The sequence below is a fragment of the Gambusia affinis genome, linkage group LG18, assembly GCF_019740435.1.
Source record: "Gambusia affinis linkage group LG18, SWU_Gaff_1.0, whole genome shotgun sequence".
In the NCBI taxonomy this organism is placed as follows: domain Eukaryota; kingdom Metazoa; phylum Chordata; class Actinopteri; order Cyprinodontiformes; family Poeciliidae; genus Gambusia; species Gambusia affinis.
In genome coordinates, this window is record NC_057885.1 from 15,555,867 (window position 1) to 15,576,550 (window position 20,684).

Sequence of the window (20,684 nt, forward strand, 5' to 3'; positions counted from 1 at the left end):
ACATTTTTACACACACAAAAGCCTTCCTCAAAATATAAACAAAAAAGTACCGTAGTAAGCTCAAAATTTTTGAAAATCTAATATTCAGATTTTTTAATTTTTATGCTAGGGAAAAATATATGTCGAATATATAGGTAAAAATAATGCATGTCAAATTTTCATCTATAGACAGTTTTGATTTGTTGATAATGCAGACCAGGAGATTATTAAAATTGAGTCGTTAAATTTTATTTTTATTTATTAATTTATTCCTAACTTTTTTGTGTCCTCTCTGGATGTTTAAGGTCCTGCAAACCTCTACTTGCCATTTATTTTCCTTCCTGTACAATGAAACTGTTAACTTAAACTCACTAGTCTTGGTTTTAGCAATTATTTAATTTTAATCATTTTAGTTCAAACTTGCCATATAAACAAGAGAATACGGCAAACTAGATTTTGGAAGTTTGAAATTATTATAAAGCTCTTAATCATTCCTGATGACTGAATAAGTCAAACTCAAGCCCTAAGTACAGCTAAAGACAAAAGCTCAGACTTCTCAGACAAGCCACATTTTTGCCTAATACTCCTTTCTACCAACAAATGTTTCACCTACCTGTACAGCACTGTTGAGGAAGCAGCTGTTCTGGCCCGGCTCGTTTAGCAGTCCCTTGGTTGGGGCCAGAGACATCATGCTCCCTGGCTGGTAGGATTTCCCCAGATTGCCCCCCTGCTTCCTGAAGAACTTGGCCCATGCCATTGGTTAGTGGAGTCTGCTTTCAGACCGGTGGGATAGTTAATTAGATAGAGGATAAGGCAGGTTGTAGCTGGGATCAGATCCCAATTTGGCCCAATAGTCCAAGGTTAGATTATTCTACAAGCTGCTGCAGCTCCCCAGCTACACAAAGGATTCTAGTCAATGTCAACAAGTTCTGTTTACCCTCTCTGCAGTTTTAATAATCTTAAGCAACAGAAAAAGGGTAAAATCCAAAGTAAACGTACAAAGGGGGAAAAAAGTTACAGTCCACGTCTTTATAAAGGCAAGGCTTTGGTGGCGAGTTGTGTTTTTCTTCTCAAAAGATGCACTTTCTGGATGCAGATAAACAGTTCAATCATCCGTTAAAATAGCAGGACAAAACTTCAAACTGCCTTCAAAAGGGGACGGTAAAGCTTTCAGCAAGTTCGCCATCATGGTGTACACTTCCAGTTACTCGTCTACCGCAGAAGTTTTATCCAGGTAAAGCTGAAAGCATGTCCACTCTGTGAGGGCAAAAAAAAAAGAAAAAAGAGAGAGTTAGATCCAGAGAGCTGTATGAGGTCAATGTGCAGCTCATTACCAGTGACAGCAGAGAGTTCAATATTATAATTTTATATTAATTGTCGATTTGCCTATTTGGTTTTACAAAAAGAAAACGTGCAACTGATCCAACCAATCACACAAAAATGTGCAGCCTCATTTCTGTTTTCACATTGATGTCGAGCTGATCTTTGCAGGCATGTAAACAAAGCTTACACATTAACTTTTACAGACCATCTTTGCACCAGAGGAGTGTCTAACTGAACTCGGCACAAATTCAGACTGCATTTTGAATTCAGACACGTTTACTTTTAATCGCCCAATGTGATTCGTTATTTAGTCTTTACTTAACTTCTGCTAAAAGATAATAACTAATGTGTAGGATTGACAAGCCAAAATCAGATTTTAACAGACTATGATTGCTTTAAAGCACCTTAATACATAAAAGAAAAAAATATATATATTTATGGTGGAAAATGATGGTCTCTCCCATTTGGGTCGGTGTTAAGTAAAGGGATTGAAAATATCTCTGTCTTCTACATGAATGAAGATGAGGATAGATGAACAAACAGATGGGGGCTTCATCTGCAGTAATGCAGGTGCGGCTCCAGTTTATAAAGTTATTATTTTTAATAAACGTGGAAAAATGTATCTAAGTACATGCTATTGGTTATGGATGCAAAATAGTTGGAGTTGCTGAGTACAATCAATTAATGGGGAAAAAAAATACAGATTTTTTTGTATTTGATCTGAAAAAAAAAAAAAAAAGGATTTATGATGGATCTATTTATTTCCCAAAGAGTTCAAATGTCAAATGTTCACAGAAGCCAGGCATTTTTTTTCTCCTAATCCAACAGTAACACTAGAATTTTATCAAGTCAAAGCGATGTCATGATAGTCACCGAATCAGCCATTTTTGAACCCATTTGCAATCAGAATGCAAGTTTCTTTTGTTAATTTATTCTTGGCGTCCCTTCAAGAGCTAAACTAAGACACACAGATCCGACCCATTTTCCATTTTTGCTCTTTTTATTAACAATTGAACACTTGGAGGACAATAAAATGAAATTCAGATTTTTGGAAGATGTAATTCTTAATTTTAAAAGCAAGACCTGGAACTCAAGAGGCATCAAAATCTGCAGCAATTGTGTGTGTATGCTATGCTCTCTGGACTGAGAGTCTCACTAGCAGACTGTGTTGAAAGGTTTGATGGATGAATATGTTTGTGCTGAGCAAGGCAGTGGATGCTGTCTGGGTTATTACATTAGGGAAAGCACCAAGAGACTCAAGGAGTAACAACTTGTGATTTTCCACAAGTTTGTTGGTGATTTTAAAGGCTGTTTTATTCTAAATGGAAACAAAACTCATCTTGAGGCTCTGGAAATCTGATCTATGAAAGATGTGGTTACAACATCAAACATGTACAAAGCAGCCAGAGTGATAAATCCTCTCAATCAGTTTGCTTTGTTGTAAATTTGTTTCTTCATTTATTTTCATCCCAGTCTACTTCCTTTTCATACCAGAAAAACAATTTTCAACCTTACTGCTGTGTGCAAGTTTATTTATCTCAATAATTATACATTTTAATGAATTATGGACCAAGTTATAGAAATGACAATGCTACTTTCTCACAAACAATTTTTTAGGATTTTCTGAAGATCAGAAAATAATAAACTTCAATGTCACTTGACAGATTGTGACCGCTGATCAAACCAAAATAACTGTCATTATTTACTGGCATCAAATATTCATATTTATCTCTCCACTAAACTATAAGAAAACAATATAAAAAACTCAAATTATATGTATAAAGCCACCACCAATGTGGGGACAAACTGATGCAGGGTACACACCAAACTCCAAAAAGGTAAAAGTTAGTTGATGCAAGTATAAGATGCCCTCATAGTTTATACGAAATCACAGAAGGTAGATGCTCAAGAAAGTCAAGCTAGCCATGACTAAAGACTAAAATAGTACAAGTATAAAATGACTAGAGGGTGAACTGACCAGCACCCACAAGAATTTTTCCTGTTTTAAGCACAAACAGAACAAAGATTTGTTTTGTGTCACTAAGCAGCACAACAAAACGTTCTTGTTGAAAGAGTCCCTCAGACCACCAGTTTCTGTCTAAACCGGCTAAACAACCCTGACTTGGTGGAAATTCAGGAATCATAAATGGATCATTGGGTTGTCATAACATAGTGTATAAACATATCCAACAGTTAATTTCACAACCTGAAGTTTAATGTTAATACAGCAGGATTACCATTCAAACAGGCGTTTCAACCAAGCTGAAAGGCTACAGTCTCGCAGTCTGAACCAGAAGGTGGCACTCTGAAGCAACAGAATTCCAAAACAATCACTACAGCTGTTTTAAAATAGTTTCAGCATAAGAAAGAAATGCGTACAAACCACCCGTACTGTACAGCACTGATGTCACATGTTCTTAACTGCTGGTATCGGTGTGACGCAAGTCTTCAAGCTGAGCCATACATCATGTTGGAATATGATGGAAACAAATAGCAACTACACGAGAAGAGCTTGGAAACTTTCATGTTACAATCCCTCTTTGTTAAACCGTGATATTGCACAAGCATCCAATATGTTCTTTGAGAGTTAAACTGGACTCATTTACCAGAGAAGGAAGCTACATCAGACATCGTTGAGTCAACATAACTCAACGTCAAGCTGATGGCATGGAGAGTGATGCCAGCACATGTTTTGTGTTGTGATGCTGCTGACAACAGCCAGAGTGTATATATGGCTGTGCCTTTTATGAGTCTAGAAATTTTATTGCATTACAGTGGTCCATTTGAAAAGCTGCCAGCCTCAGTTACATTATTTATATCAGCGTTTTTGTCTCAGCAGAACTGGCACTTGCTGACCTCAAGCCAGTATTGCTGTCACTCATCCAAAGGATCATACACTACTTTTTGGAAGATATGGAAACTAAGCAATGCCATTGCAGTTTTTTTTTTTTTATTTAAACTGCATTAATCTGAAAGCAGGATGTCAATGCAATTTTGCTAGCCTGAACTGACCGAGTTGCAGTCCAGGTTTGACAACTTGTAACATGTGTTTGGAGGATAGAAGGAAATATTAATGCGCCTGTTAAATTTGATCACAAGCTAAGTATTTCAAGGTAAAGCAGGAAAAAAAGCTCCATTGTGTTCAGCTACAAAGAAAAATAAAATGTCTGGCTCAATGTTCAGAAACCTTGGTGGAGAAAATGACTGCTAACTGGTGTTGTTCAGATGCCAGGTTTACATCATTGCCCAGTGGAAGCCAAAATGGCTGTTAACACCCTTCCGTTTCAAGTCCAAGGTGTAAAAATGAAATGCTTTTCCTGGGACTGATTGGTCTTCCAACGAACTCACCCTCATAAGTTCATACATAATGCACTTTCCCACTAAAACCCTCCGACTTCATTTCCAGATGCAACTATAACGAGGCATACCTCACATAACACCGATTTGTTTGTTTTCGTGCATTTGGCTTGCATAGCAACTTATTTAAGCTCAGATTGTCTTGATTGTATTTTGGCTGATTCTACACGCCAAAGCAGTTTTTTCCCCTCCTTTGAATTTCAATTTGTCATGTTCTGAATAATCGCATACAAAAATCCAGCTCAGCTGGATGCAGCAGTGAGACTATGGAAGCAGAAGTATGTCTGATATGCGAGAAAAAAATATGAAAAACACATTTCTAAAACGAGACACAGTGCTCAAACAGAAAAAGCCAACCCAGAAATAGGAAAAAAGTTCATCTCATACAGTGCACCTTGTTCATGTTCATAGCTTTTTAACATTTTGATTCATTCAAATCAAAAGTATTAATTTATTTCATTGGTATTATATGTGATTGAAGAGCTCAAAGTACTTAAACATAGTGGAGTATTGGAATAAATGGCTTTTAAACTTTCTTTTTTTTAAAAATACAAATCTTAAAAGGGTAGTCTGCCTTTGTATTTAGCCCTTTTCACTTGGATACCCCTGAATAAAATCCACTAAAATCAATATAACATCATTGTTAAGTTTGTCAAAGTCAACAATAATTGACCTACTTCCCTCTCCCTCGCTATTTTTTTTCTAAGTTAAAACTTATTTCTCACATTGTTATCTAGTGTAGACAGTTCATAGCAAAACACTGCATCCCTTTTTATATTCTTACATTTAAGTCTAGCAGGGAAATGGTGGCGGGAACTTGCGTGGGTGTCATCATGCTGCAAGGAGTCTAGCTTAAAATAACATTGGAGCTCATTTAAGAATACCGTGATATATATTGTGCATTACGATATAGCCAAACTATATTAGACTACACATCAGGATTTTAGATTTTCCTCATACCCACCAGCCCTAACCATATGTGTACTTTGAGCTCTCAATATAAATCCAGCTCAGAAGTTGGAAGAAATACAGCATCAAAATCACCAGGGAACACAGCAGACAACTCATGGAGAAAGTTGAGAAGTTTGAAGCAGACTTGGATTATAAAACAAACCATCTCGTAGAACTCTGCTCAATCCATCAACCAAAAATGACACATCTGCAAACCTACAAAAATATGCCACCTAAAGTGACAGTTTGAGGAAGAACAGCATTAATCAGAAAAGCATCAAAAGGCCTCTTGGTACCCCTGGAGTAGCTGCACACCATAAGCCCGTCTTTTTAATGGAAGAGCAGCAAAAACAAAGCCATTGCTGAAAGAAAGCTTTCATATTGGATACCACAAACATGCAAGAAAATGCTGTCATTAGGTGAGACAAAAAAAAATTAACTTCTTGGCCTAGTTGCAAAAAAGTATGTATTTCAGTAAACTAGAACATTATACCAAACTAAGCATTTTATTAGCAGCATCAGGATGTGAGTGTGCTTTGATTAAACAGTGAGAAGAAAGCAGGTCAGAGTTCAGAAGAAAAACACTACTGAACTAAACAAAGCAAAAAGTATCTATTTGAAAAACATGATGTACTTATTTCTGTAAATGTCCAAAGATAAAATGCATCTAAGATATCAGTTACAGTAAAAAGACACAAGAAAGCAGGGATCCAATGATAAATCAGCCCTGATTTCCTTCATTTTGAGAGATGATTTGCCACATGAGAACTCAATCTTATCACCTCTGCAAAGGTTTGCAAAACTACTGTTACCAAATTAGTGACTGCATTTTGCAACTTTTCCCAGAAAAGAAAAAATCTGTATCCTCCAAAACCGGAATAGGAAGGTTAGGCTTTTGAAAGATTGTGACTGGCCAGAAAACTGCTATAAGTGCACGCCAACTAGAGCCTAATAAAAAGGGTAGAAACTACATGAGCCAATACAAAGAAAAACTGCTAAAACATTATTTAAGAGAATACTGATTTATTAGCAAGTACTTTTACAGCAACATCTTTTATCTATCAAAACAGTGTCAGATTGATAATTTAACTTAATAAGCCTAAAGATAAATCACTTTCTCGCTTCTTCATGTCAACTCGATCAAAAACGTGGAGCATCTCTTTTAGAAAGCCCAAAAAGAACGTTTTTTCGCTTCTTGTGAGCAGTGCGGTAGGAATCCCAGGTTTCCTTCTGTAAACAAAAGCTTTCTCGTATGTCAAACCCAGGGAAGACTCATCCCCCCGCCCTCCTCCCTCCACTTGTCAAAAGGAAAACATCTCAGGCTGACACTTTAAGGCGTCAAACCAGAGTGAGGGGTAAAGCCCGAGGAGTCTGTAAAATATGGAGAAATACGACAGAAAGGCGCGGGGGGTCCCGTTCTAAGATTAATCTATCAGAGATCTGTTGATGGATTGCCTCATTAAGGAGGATACAATTGATCTCCTTTATATGGTAATGCCAGGACCTGCTGATGAATCAATCTGCGGTTAACTGAGTCACACTTATTCGATGGCGTTATGAAGTGAGAACACAAACACGTCAAAGAGAGAAGAAGCACATGTTGTACTTAGAAGGCCTTCACTGTGACTGTTCAGCTTTGACAATCATATCCCCGTAAGTTAATAATTCAACCAAATCATGTGTTTTAAAGGCAAATGAACAGTTTTTTACTATTTTAATCAAAAGCAGCTATTTAATGTCTTTATTGCATTTTTTTCCCTAAACCAAAAACTTCAATAAAATTAGAATTAAAGTTCCTTCACAGGTAGTTTAATTTAAAACATGACAAAGTTCAGGGAACGGATCATTAAATTCGAATTGAAACAATCTGGAGAAACTATTTGTTTACCAGGTAGTAACTTGGAGCCTGTTTCGAGAAAGAGAAAAAGAAAAAAAAACATCTTTTGTTTGTTTTTCTAATAAAATGCTGCTCCCCAAATCCAAAACATTCCTACTTTGACATTCAGTTCATGCAAAGTTTCCCACCACTGAATTCACATTCTTTCTACTGGGAAATGTGACAAATTACAACACTTTGTGTATTTATTAAGCTGCCACAACCTGTCAACACATGCTTCTCATTTCAGAAGCAAGCAAAGTTCTCAGAAGTCCGAAGCATTTCTTCAAAGAATGAAGTCGCGTTTTTTTTCCCCTTTTCTACTGCTCTCTCTCTTTATACTGGCTTTAAGTTCAAGCCTTCCAGGAATTTTTGTGGAGTTCAGGCTTATGCCGAGAAGCTTTTAAAGAAGCAACAATAAAACCTGACCCTGCATCTAAAGAGAAAAAAAAACAAAAACAAAAAAGGAACCAGTGAAACATCTCTAATTCCCTTCGGATAGGATTCAAGCATTTGGGCAACAAAGACGTTATCCTTTCCTGTGTCGGCTTCCTGCTCTTCAGCATACGGTCACCATGATCGGCCTTGTAAAACTAAACTGGCCAGTCACACCACGCGGGGTCAGCCATTATTTCCCATGGCCACAAAGGAAAAGACTCTGTGGAGAACAAAAGCAGTACTCCCAATTCCAGGAACCAGCTCTTGAGTAAAAGTTTTGACTGAAATACAACATCCTCCTGTCTGCTCTTGGAAGTACTTCCATAAGATTTGCCGCTTTAAAAACACCTCGCTATGAAAACCAGTGTAGGATTACCTCAGATCCTTCAACTGTACTAAGCTAAATTACAGCAACAGAGTAAGCATTTAGATGGATTTTACTTTTACACTTGCTACTAAGCATAATCCAGTTTCAAGGAATTCACTGTGGAGAGATTCCCCCCAACAAGCGTTGTCGAGTCCTGTCAGTAACCTGTGTGTGACCTCGAATTTAAAAGAAGGATGAATAACTAAGGACTGCTTTTAAAAGTTGTAAAATTATTAATAGGTTATCATTCTAAGCACAGCTCTAGGCTAGAAGAGAAGGTTTGCACACACCCTATCAAAGGGAACATCCTACATGAACTGAAGGAACCTCCCTTACATTTTAGGAACTTTAGTCATTCCTGATTTCTATTACCTTCAGCTATAAGAATGACATATCTAGTATTATCTAATAAATAGACACTAGGTTGGGCAAGGTCCCTTACTTATTTTGCCTGTATGCACAATAAACTTGATGGTGAAAAAAATCATAGGTCACTGCTGGAAAACTACAGGTATGTCCGGCCTCTTGGGGATCACTAGAATAGTCATTTGATGCTACTAACAGGCCCACTGGTAGTTTGAGAATAATGCCCTACCCTCTCAAATATAAAGAACGAATGTGGGAAAGCATCTCATTCCCACTGTTCAGCATGGCAGACGATTTGTAATTATGTGGGTCTGTTCCTCTTCCAAAGCACAGGGGAACCTTTTTAGAGTGGATGGTATCATAAACATTATTAAATAACACGGCATTTTCATAAAAATCGGGTGTTTTGGTCATTATCGAGTCTTCTAGCGTAATAAAGATCCAAAACATAATACAAAAATCAAAACAGTAATGACTTTTCAGCCAAAACCAAAGCCATATCCTGTAGAAAAATGAGTGAAGAGAGCCAACAAGACGAGAGCATGAGGATAGACCCAGGTTAATCTACAGAGTTCCTGCAAAGAGAAACGGTTAAAGATTCTTCCCTCTGGATACCACAACCTAATGAAATGTCACAGGAGAAGATTAAGTCCTGTATTCTTTGTGAAAGAGAGTTTAAGTATAGACAGCAGGGTGGTAATAACTGACAATTGCTTAATTACAAAAAATAAATAAAAAATTACTACTCCTTACCATGGAACTATTTCAATATATAAATGCCATCAAATGAAAGGTTGTCATTTAATGATCTACCAGTATGAGATTATGGAGGAATTTATTTTTTACCTATTTTATAAAATCTTACATATGGGTTACTAGCAACTCATTATTGGTCAGACTTCAAACATGACAAAGCTTGAGAGAGCAACAATTATTATTCTACACAACAGGCACTTTTTATTTCAGAACTATATTTATACTTAATTTTAATATTTCATGGTGCAGGTATAGCAATAAAATAAAGTAAAAGGCAAATACTTTTTTAAATTTCTAAGTAGAAATTATTGATCATCTTACGATTTGCTACATTTATGTATTTCAACCACACAAGTCTATGATAAATATTTCACCATCAGAATCTTACACCTGTCATACCTTTTACACACCTGACAAACCGGATAGAACATGACGGCAGCTGTGGCCAATATTTGTCGGACTCGTGCAACATTGCAAACACCTGAGCTGCATCTTCAGGTGTTTGCCTAATGTTTGGCAAACACCTGAACTGGATGTTTGCATCGCGATTAAACACCTGTACCTGATAAGTGTGCTTCTTTCAGGTACAATTGCTCAACACGCTTGCAAACAAAGACGTGACGGAGTGCTTAGAGAGACAAAACTGGTTGGTCAGCATGCCACTGTGTGTTTTTCCACAGTATTAAGTCTTTGTGGAAATGTTCCAAAAAAGACATGAGGACAAAAGCATGAGAGTCCGGGTTGTATTCATGGCTAAAGATTCTATGATTTCATCATGACTGTGCTTTGTTTGAAGAAACTAATCTGAACTCTTCAAAATGGGAGTAAACTGACCCAGTTTACTTGGTGGATGAGACAAGTGTTCTGAATGAGATTGTTAAAAAGATAAAATGTGTCACCAAAACATAATAAAAGTTGCGCAATACAAGTCTGCTCTTAGTTCCCATTCCTGACTGTTGGTTTTACAGACCATAAAGAGGCAATGAATAGGTGATGTTTTGAAATAAAATGCATAATACTGTGTTAATAAATATATTAGAACTACTTAGTAAGATATTTTTGTGAAGAATAGGTGCTTAAAATGAGCCAAGTCATCTTTTTATTTAAATTAATATCAAGCTACGTTTAACAGAAATGTTTAATACATAAGAGACCAAATCTAATTTGTGGGGAATATGAATGAATTATAACCCAAGCTCCTTTATTTGCGAACTTAACTTGTAAAGGTATCAAAAGATATCAAAAGGGCTAACATTTTGTCAACACTATTAAAAGCTCACATGACGTGTAAACATCCTAACAACTGTAAATATACTTAAACGTTGGTATTGTCAGTAGCTTGTTTGTGTCAAAACATATGTTAAAAAAAACAAACTATAATTGTTTGGAAGTTAGTGTGTGGTAAGGAATTAGTATTCATCTTAATATTCTCAGGTATGTTGAGCCAAATGCTGAGACATAACTTGCGTCGGGATCTCAACACTAAAATGTAAACCATACCTAAACACTTAAAATAGCCGATTTACGCTTAATATTTTTGTTGATAACCGCATTATAGCTGTTTAGTAAAATCGTTTTTGTGAGGGATATGGGTTAAATAAGAGAGATATTGAGAAAGTTGCGAATTTTAGTCTTAAACGTAAACGCATCTTCGTATTTACTGTGAAACATTGGGTAATGCAGACCTCTAGGCGGTAGGTTCAACCTAAACTTCTTTATTTTGTTGCTTAAGTAGCTACGTGACTTGCATCTACATGCATACATGGAGCTAATATCTACCTACGCTTAATATCATAAGCGTAAAATATACCTCAAGATTAGCATTACCCCATGTTTCACACTAAAAACAAAGATGCGTTAATACCCAATAACGTAACTATCAATATTTAGCATAAAACACACCTACCGTAACGAGCGCGTCAACTGGCGACTTTTAAAAGTAACCACGATATGAACTCGTACAAGACAGACTGTCAAAATTACAACTATGTTGGATTTTTTTTCTGTAAACATCTTCACTAGATATTTTGAAACTTGAGAGATATTACGCTAAACATGGCTAACCAGGCTAGGCCTACCTGGTTTCACCTGAGCTCCAGGTACAACCTGCATTTCATTTCCGCCCCACGTAGCTACTCCTGCCGCTGTTAAACATCAGCGAAGAAAGTTTCAACAACTACACGAGTCATTAAAAACAAAAGGCACTCACCTTTGCGAGAGTGTTTCGTCCAAATAAGCGACAACAATATCCGTTAAAGTGCTAAAAAGCTGATAAGCCGACGAACTCTGAATAAATGTGTGTCAAGGCGCAGAGAGACGCTGGAAAAGTACTCCACCAGTCCGGGAGTAAAAAAATAAATAAATAAGAAGTGTTGTTTTACAGCGCTGAAACTCTCATATGACTTCCACTTCGGACACGTCACGCTCAGTTCAGCTGCGATATTGTTCCCGGTGTGAAGCAGAAGCCACAGCTGCGGGCGGTGGTGGGGTTGAGAACTGACTGGTCTCTCCGTCGACTTCGGCACCTGAAATACTGGATTAGAGATGTTTTCGGAGCTGAGATGTCAAACCCCGCCTCTTCAACAACACTCGCTCTGCAGTCTGCCATGCTGCTGCTGCTGCTGCTGCTGCTGCTGCACACCGCTGCCACGGCTACTGCAGGCTGAGACTCACGCAGTTATACGGTAGCTTACAGGCAGTTTGCGCCCCTCTGTTCTATAGGCTACTCTTCTAGCTGCTACATACGCGCCTATTGTTGACAAACCTTTGCAAATCTACAGTCCGCTGCTAATGTAGCCATGTCGCATGAACTTTTTCTCATTTTTATTGGAATTTAATTTGATTAACCAACCTAATGTAGACCAGTTGTTTTCTAAAACAAAATCTGAAAAGTGTGGCATGCACATGAATTCAATTTAAAATATATATTTTATTAATCTCAAAGTGAAAATAAATATATTTGTAACTCGTATTAAAAAAGAGATCCTAGATCCTGATGGCTGTGGGATCTCATGTAGCAGTCTGTATTGCAGCGACTCTCAAGAGGCTTCTGATCTGACTGAAGTCACTTAGTCTAATGAGGAGGATTGTTAATGTTGTTAATGTTTTTAATTTGTTTTTGCCCAATAATCTCCCCGGTGGTCCACAGAGCAGACACAACCTTCTTTATTACCTTGTTGATACCTTTATTGAGTCGCCAGCTCTGATGTTGCTACCCCAGCAGATAATCGCAGAAAACAGTGCACTCCCCACAACAGATTTATAGAAGATCTTAAAGCCTCCTTTACGCAGAACCCCTTAAACAGCATTCTCTGCAAATCTGCATAAAACAGAAACTGCAGAGATCCACTGCTCAGTGGGCATACTCAGAATTGTATCAAAAGATGTTTTCAGCTCAAGTGGACATTTTTATTTGTAAAATAAAAAAACTATTCTTTTTTTTTCACTTCAAAATTAACTATGCTGCATTAGTCTATTTACGTCAAATCTAAATTAAACAAATAGAAGCTTGTTTTAACACGAAAGGTATGGCATTCCTCGTTTATTAGAGAGGTTTTTGCTTATTTAGTCAGTAAGCAACCATGCATTCGTAATGCTTTGGCATTTGAAGAAAAGCTTATGCGTCGCAGTGTAGTGGCCTGGATTAAAACATGCTTTTTAGGGTGTTAAATGTTTACCTGCATGGTTACACACCAACAATGTGTTGACAGCTCAGACACAGATGATAATTATGGAGGGGTGGAAAAGAGTCATGTAAGGCTCCGGTACCCAGACACCATCTGCCTGATCCTGTTACATAAAGAAAGAAACTGGAAGGAGAGTGCAATTAAAGCATTTCCAGCCCCTCCTTTTAAGCACAAAAATAAATCCATGTCATGTACCATGACTTAAGCTGGTCACATCCCTTTTTTTTATTATTTAAAACACATATTAATTATATTAAGTAGTTTGGAATGCTGCCAGAGCAAAGAGAGGCCATTCATCATGTGGGGTTATTGAAACATCGAAGGTAATGAATTTAAATTCCTAGTGTTCGTGTGGGTTATCCTGATTATGAGTGTTAGATGAATACTGCATAATAATCTTAACAGCAAAAAGTCTGCATGACTAATAGAGCACACACTGCAGAGTAAGCTGCCATGGTCAGGTAGACAAATTGGAGAAAAAAAACAACTTTTAAATAAAAAAACGAACTCTCCCCATCAGAGGTAAAATGTAAATAATCTCACTGTTTGTCTTCATTCTTACTCTTATGTGTGTTACAGAAACATGAAACCATGATCGAAAGAAGAAAATCCGGGATACAAGCGGCCGAATTGAGCTTCCTCTGTTTGGATATCAAGTTAAGAGCTTGTCTGTTGAGAGCAACTCTGACAAAACCCACAACTGATTGAAATGGCGCCGCTGCTTCTTTAAATCAAAGGATCCAGTTCACGAGGTTCTTAGAGGCCACTGCATACTTGTGCCTCATCTCCACTGAGCAGTACACCACAGGTTGGTGTCATTCGGTACGGTGTCTCAATTTTGGATAAGTAGAAGACAGTTAATAGATAGCTGTGTTTTGGTTTTGAAAGGAAACGGGAGGCTGTTCAGACAACTCCAAGGCCTCTCCCTTTTGAGGTTTTCCTAGTCATATTCCTCCTAATAGCAAATTCTAAAGTACTGAGGCAAAGCACAAAACTATTGATGTACATGACTCGTCTGAGAAGTTGCAAGATAAAAATCATCATCAAATATGTAATGTACAGGATACAAGTAGCTGGAATGAGCCTTCCTTGTTATGTGATGGTTGCTCAGATTAGAGTTGCTGTTCCTCACAAAGGAGTGAGATAAAAAAAAAAAAAGTCTTGATCAAGATGCCTCCTGGACGCCTCCCTATGGAGGGTTTTGTTATCATCCCACTTGGAAAAGATAGCAGACTTGGAGCTCACTGAAGGAAGATTTCTTTGTATTTGGGAAGGCCAGATGGTCCTCCAGAGTGAACCAAGTGTCCATCACTGCAGAATAAAGTCTGGGATGGAACCAAATGTAAGCTGAGTCTAACATTTATGTCCACTAACAGCTCAGATCCCAACATGCGTCCTGCTGGTAGTAGATGAAGAACATTTTTGCAAATCTTTATTGCTGCTTTTGGTTATTTCAAGCCCAAAAGTTATAAAATGATAATTAAAAATTATTTTTAAAAAATAAGAAGAGGGGGTCAAAAAGTTTTATTAACTGCTTCTCAGTTGAAATTTCACATAGTTTTGGTAATTTCGTGCTAAGCAAACTGCTGCTTAGCACTTTTTTAAGTTACAATTGTTTGTTTGGCCATTTAAACTACAGAAACAATATGTCACAAGCCTAAAATATGGCAGGAATTTGTGTTATTAAGAACATAAAACTGAAGATTGATTGGAGGCATAATCCAATAATAACGTACGATAATTGTTTTAATAATCTACATGCTAAAAAGAAAAAAAGCCTCTGCTTTCCTATTATCTTTCATTCATTAGGATTGAGGAAATGGGCTGCCGTGATGGAGTGTGCACCAAGGGGTCACAATGTATCAGCATGATCCAGACTTTCCCCAGGAAGTACTTGAAAGAGCCCATTGAGGAGACGTTTCCCTCTGCACTTGTTTCCTCCAAGGACATAATGCTTCTGCTTCCTTTTAAAATAAAAAGGCAGCTCCAAAGAATGGTGCTACAATGCTTGAGTGATGTAAAGCTTTTATGATTTTGTATTAACCTGTATGCACTTTATCACCTAATTAGGTATTTCATTGCCTACAGTTTGGGAAAACATTGAGAGAGATGAAAAAACAAGGAAAGCATCCTGGACTGCTGGTGTTACATTTGATTTTATTTACATATGGGGGTTTTTTTGGATGGGATTACCAACGATATTACTTAGAGCACAGATTTACATCACATGTTCCCCTCCCTTTGCTCTGCATGAAATACAGATGAGACAGCTCTCAGATATTTTACTAAGCAATAAAAATCTTTCTTATCTGACCTGGCTAGACAGATTGAGATTAAGTTGCTGAATTTGTGCACTGTCAGCTTTGCGGTTTTGATTCGAGCCATAAGGCTACAAACGACTACATCATTGTGCTGATAAATCATCGCAGCTCTGGCTCGTTTGCTCTGGAATGGTGGCATTTTGACCTATGCCACCAGCTGTGGAGCCGTGTCGATATCTATGTCATTATTTTGACTGACTTGGGTTGCTTCAGTTGCTCAGTGTTGTGGAAGTATTTGTCCTGTTGTTACCAGCGACCTTTTAATATCAGACAAACATTAGTAAATACAAATTTCAGTTTTCAAATTCAAGGAAAAAAAAACACCCAAATCAGCCTGGTCCCAAGAAAAAAAGCTACTTTCTCCTTAAGTTCAAACTTTGACTAAGCCAATGCAAAAGGTTTATTTTGTTTGTTTTTGAGCCACTCAGAAATAGAACTGCTGTGCTTTCAATCATTTCCTGCTGCGTAACCCAAGTGTGCATGAGATTAAATGACACACCAAAGGTTACATATTCTCATTCAGAATTTTCTTGCAAAGAGCAGAATTCATGTTTTGGATCAACTCACAGACCATCAAACTACCAGCCCTATGCTTAACTGTAGGTATAATCTTCTTTTTCTGAAGATTTTTCAGGATTGGTTTTAAACAAGGTGTAACCAAAGAAACTAAGGTCTGCAGTGTATTAGACTTTGTTCTGCTTTGTGATCTATCAAAATTGCGCTTGGAGTAATTTTGGTAGGCTAACCATTCCTGGGAAGGTTCACCAAGAAAATTACCTTTTACTGTTTTATTCTCGTCATCTTAGATTAAACAGATAGGTGTAGCAAAAAGCATAAAACATTGGAAGTCTGTAATAAGTGAGAATTTCCTCTTGATACCACTTTGAATGGCTTTTTAAATTCAGATTTATTTATCAACAACTTTGCCAGGTCTGGAACTTGACAGTTTGCAAAATAGATGTTTCACAGGATGCCAGTGACTTCTGACCTTGTGTTTTCCCCAGTGACCAGGAAAATACTTGCTGAACACAGTAGGTAAGTACAGCTCAAATGACAAACCTCTGTCCTCTTTTTGCCCGGGGTGCTATCTCTGCAGTGGCCAGTGTATTGAATCATTGATGATTTTGATTGTTTGTCTGGGTCACTAAATTCCACTTCATCCCAAATGTGCTGAAGTTTTTGAGTGGTGGTATTTTTAGCACTGATGTCTGCCTTTTCAGTCAATACATCCAGTACTTTACAGATAGAGTGGTGTTCTACAAATGTGGAAAAGTCCGGCTTTTAGATATCTGTGCTTAAAATAAATAACTAAAATGGACTTAACTTGACCAATGAAAAAAAAAAATTGCTATTGCTGTTAGAATATGAAGGATTTCTAATATATGCAGAATAGTTTTCTGTTCTAGTACTAGAAACACCAAAATTTAAGTATTTAACTGAAATATGAACTTAATCTTCTCCCACTACAGCTTCAGTAATAATAAATGTCCTAGTTTGTGTGCATGTTTGAGTATGCACAAGAATTTTGGATGCGTTTTAGTTTCATGGGAAATGCAATTAGATCAAGAGGAGCAGCATGCACTGGTGAAAAAGTCATGTTAGGGCAATTTATTTTGACCAAGTACACAAACAAATAAATATGGGATATCTTTCTACGTAAGCACTGGAAGGAGTTGGGTTAATCTGAATCAACCAAGTTTAGATCTTTTATGTAACAGTTAGGGGAGGTAAACAAGATTAGGAAGACTAAACAAAGCAAAGCTTTTAATGTCTTCTGTGAATACCATTCATTATGTTCCTACCAAAGTACTTTTAATGAGGAAAAGCACAAATGTAAAAGCCTTGCTATTGCATAAGAGATTAAACATGCTGCAATGATACAATGAAGGAGGTTTCACCTCTAAAGCAGCTTGTGATATCTAAAATAGGATTATCATCTAAAAATATTGAGTACGCTGTTTGGAAGAAAAAAAGTTTGTCAATAATTGGCAGCTTTAGTTTTATTTTGGAGAAATGGGAGTCTGCTAGAGTAGCCTCAAGCTAACTAGCTTTTTCTGTTAGTCTGTTTTTGCTAGCATGCTAGGTTATGAAAATACATAACCTCACAATGTTTTTAAAAGGAATCATGATTGCTGTTTTGCTTTGAGTCTTACATGTAGCATCAATGGTAAAATCAGGTCTTTTGCTCAGTAAGCCCCAGCTGCTATAAGAAAAGCCCAGCAATGTCTCTCCATAGTGCACTCTGACATTTTAGGGGCAACCTTACATTTCCACTAAACAGCAATTTATAGGTAGAAAACAAGAGAATATGAGGAGAAAATACAAAGTGCTGTTTGTAGTTTCCTTTGTCATAAAAGAGGCTAAAGTTCGTTATCATGACAATTGTTGACGGGCCACTCAGCGAACAGAAGAAATTGTGGACGATGGCGTCAATTTTATGCGCTGTTTTTGAATTGTAGCCTGTCTGTTGATTTAGAGGAAGTGAACAAAACTACTGAGTCTGTGTTGGTCACGGTTCTAAATATTTCATTAACATTAACAGCCACCTCATTCGCATTGGCACTTCACTCTTTGCAGTGGAGGTTTACATTACAGGCAATTTCCAGGTAAGTTTCTTAGCGTCAAACTGGCGTATTATACACGCAATCGACAAATGCTAGCGAGTAGGTAAAACACTTAAACACAGTCCTACCTCCAGGAAGTCATCATTTTTCAACAGCTGAGAGCCCAGACGCCCTGTACGAAGCAAATAGCTTAGGACAATGGCCTTGTTTTTAACCAGGCTACTGTTGAAAGGTTCTTTTTAACTTCAGCTGTTGTTGAGTATGACAACTGTATAGGCTATCCTAACTTTTCCCTCTCTGTCTGGGCACAGAGAGATTTATTTGCATTAATATCAGTACCATGTTGTAAAAACAAAATTGGCCTTTAATACCACTGGTGATTGCAATCATAAAATCATGATAGCACCATTTTACATGGTTTCAAATGAACCTTAAATACAATGAAAATATTAAAGTATGACTCCAAGAAGAAGCAATGTAAAAAATAAAAAAAGTAAAAAATTTTCTCAGTAGTTATCAAAGGGTGGATTGTACTTTGTGTGGTTCTGTTCTGTTCTGCACTAGGAGCAAATAAACAAGAAAGTTCTTGGATATGCTTAGATTTCTAAGCCTAAGTCAAACTGTGAGGAAAAAAAAAATTTGTGCGGACTTTGAGTACTTTTAAATCTTTATCTAAGTTCTAACCAAATAAATAAAAATATTTGTAATCCAACAAGGCAAAGAAGAGGGAAATAGTTCCAAAGGTCACTCCCATTCTGTTTTGTTGTGAGTTACAGATACACTTAGAAAATAAAACTTCTTCGAGGGAGTCGTCAGCTTCATTCACACATGGACTCACTTTTTGGTGGTGGATTTATTTATTTTTTCTTCTATCACAGAGTAGGCACCATTGAGAGTGACTCAATCAATAGAATTAAGCTAGATTTAACAAAGATGGACTTCAATCAAGTCACCTACTAAGTTCACAAGTAAATTATTTTGATAAATGTAAGACAATGAAAATGTCATATGAGGTAATTTGTAAAAGAAAATATGCTCAAACCCTTTTGTCAATAAGTGCAGCGTAACAAACTGTGGAAAAATCTAAGAAGTGTGAATACTATTTGGTGGCACAGTAATTTTGGTTCTTTTAATCATAATTTTGCTTATGACTGGCTTTGATATTAGCAATAAATATCACCATAACAAAAGTTCCTCCTAATGCCTTTCATATGAAAGAGCCTTTCCACTGTCATTTGAATGGCATTTTATCATCATGATGACTTTGCAGTATAACAATACAGGCACATTGACTTCACAGCAATAGTAACATACCAAACAATAGAGAACATGAAGACCTATCTTTGTCTGTACCCATTTCTGTGCTCATTTGCATTTTCTTTTTACCCCCGAGTTGTTGTTTTGTTTCACACTGTTTTAGTTGCAGAAAAGTGGATGACATGAGCACATTCCTTCCCTTTCTTTCCTGCAACTGACCATGTTTCATTAATGCTGGAGTGCAGCCAAAGGGGTGACTGTGATATATTTCACTGCTGTGTCTGCTGTATCCACGGTAGCTACAGCACACAGGAAAGGCATGCTTCGGTGCGGAGTATAAGGAAACTGAAATGCTTCTTGTCTCCCCCACAAAATAACGTAACCAGAATGTGGTAGTTGAAATGAACCGATATAATGGAACCCGTTGTTTGTTTTAGATTAAAAAGTTTCCCGTCACATTTGTATTTCAGCTTATTTAGCTATTTGTCCTGGTCGCGGTCGTTATGTTCTAATTCTCGACTGACCATTAACCAAACCAAGAAGGTTAACACATATTGACCATTTAAGAATATAGATGAGGCCCCTGAGGCAAAAATACAGAAGCTGGATTACTGTGAGAAAGCACAGCTATAATTGGTCTCAAGGGCTTGGTGAGTAAACAGGAACACTGTTTTGAAAGTTAATTTCACTGTAGAGGATACACACTTCCCAATATGTGCATGAGGGTCCTTCATACTAGCTTGGTTCAAGAGTGGATAGTGTTTGTATTACAATAATTTATGCACTTGGCTGAATTATAACTTTGCACCTTTAAAGATATTCAGCTAGAACCTAGTTTAAAAATAATAATTCATGAACTTCCACAAACAAGCACAGCCACAAGGGCTGTTTGTTGTTGTTAGGTGTGCAGAAATCCTCCTAACTAAAAGCTGACAAGCAGGAACACATTCCCAAATTCTCTCTTCAGTCATTTAGCCTCCTTGCCCTTACACCCCCACACCTAACCTCACATCTCGCCTCACCACCACACTGTATCACAGCATATTAGCCATCTGCTTGCAAAGCAAACCTATTGTGGCATCAGTTGAGAGAATAAAACTAAATTAGCGTTTGTTAGTTACAGTACCACACAAAACATAGTTCATTTGTGAAGGAGCAGGAAAACGATGCATGTTCTTAAAATAAAAAAATAAAAAAATTAAAAACAAAAGAAAGATGTGGCATGTATTTGTATTTACTCGCCATGAGTGAAGACTTTTCACAACCACCTTTTACAGCATTTACAGTTGCACTTCTTTCCTCATCTAGAGACTGATTTATCTCTTCCTGCAACCCTGCAAAACAGTCTAAGCTCAGTCAAAATGGGTGGAGTGCCTCTGTGAACATCATTTTTCAAGTCTTTTCACAGGCTCTTAATTGGATTTATGTCTGAGCTTTGATTTG

At 37.2% G+C, this 20,684-nt stretch overlaps 1 protein-coding gene and 1 long non-coding RNA gene across 3 annotated transcripts in view; one reads left to right on the top strand and one right to left on the bottom strand.

Moving 5' to 3' along the window:
• LOC122820333 (inactive ubiquitin carboxyl-terminal hydrolase 53) overlaps positions 1 to 18,270 on the bottom strand; it is a 41,907-nt gene extending 23,637 nt beyond the window's left edge. Inside the window, exons 1-2 of one of the 2 annotated variants that reach the window (XM_044097661.1) lie at positions 18,113 to 18,270; positions 593 to 1,236 (exon numbers count right to left, since the gene is read on the bottom strand). In XM_044097661.1, the coding sequence (XP_043953596.1) occupies positions 593 to 736 (144 nt within the window). In that variant the 5' untranslated portion in view covers positions 737 to 1,236; positions 18,113 to 18,270. Of the gene's footprint in view, positions 1 to 592; positions 1,237 to 11,622; positions 11,892 to 18,112 lie in introns of those variants that run through there. The other variant, XM_044097660.1, reaches the window with a different exon arrangement.
• LOC122820334 lies at positions 11,974 to 15,081 on the top strand. Its single transcript, XR_006368768.1, has 3 exons — positions 11,974 to 12,097; positions 13,679 to 13,907; positions 14,909 to 15,081. It is a non-coding gene; the product is annotated as an uncharacterized LOC122820334 (long non-coding RNA).
• Positions 18,271 to 20,684: the final 2,414 nt, after the last annotated feature.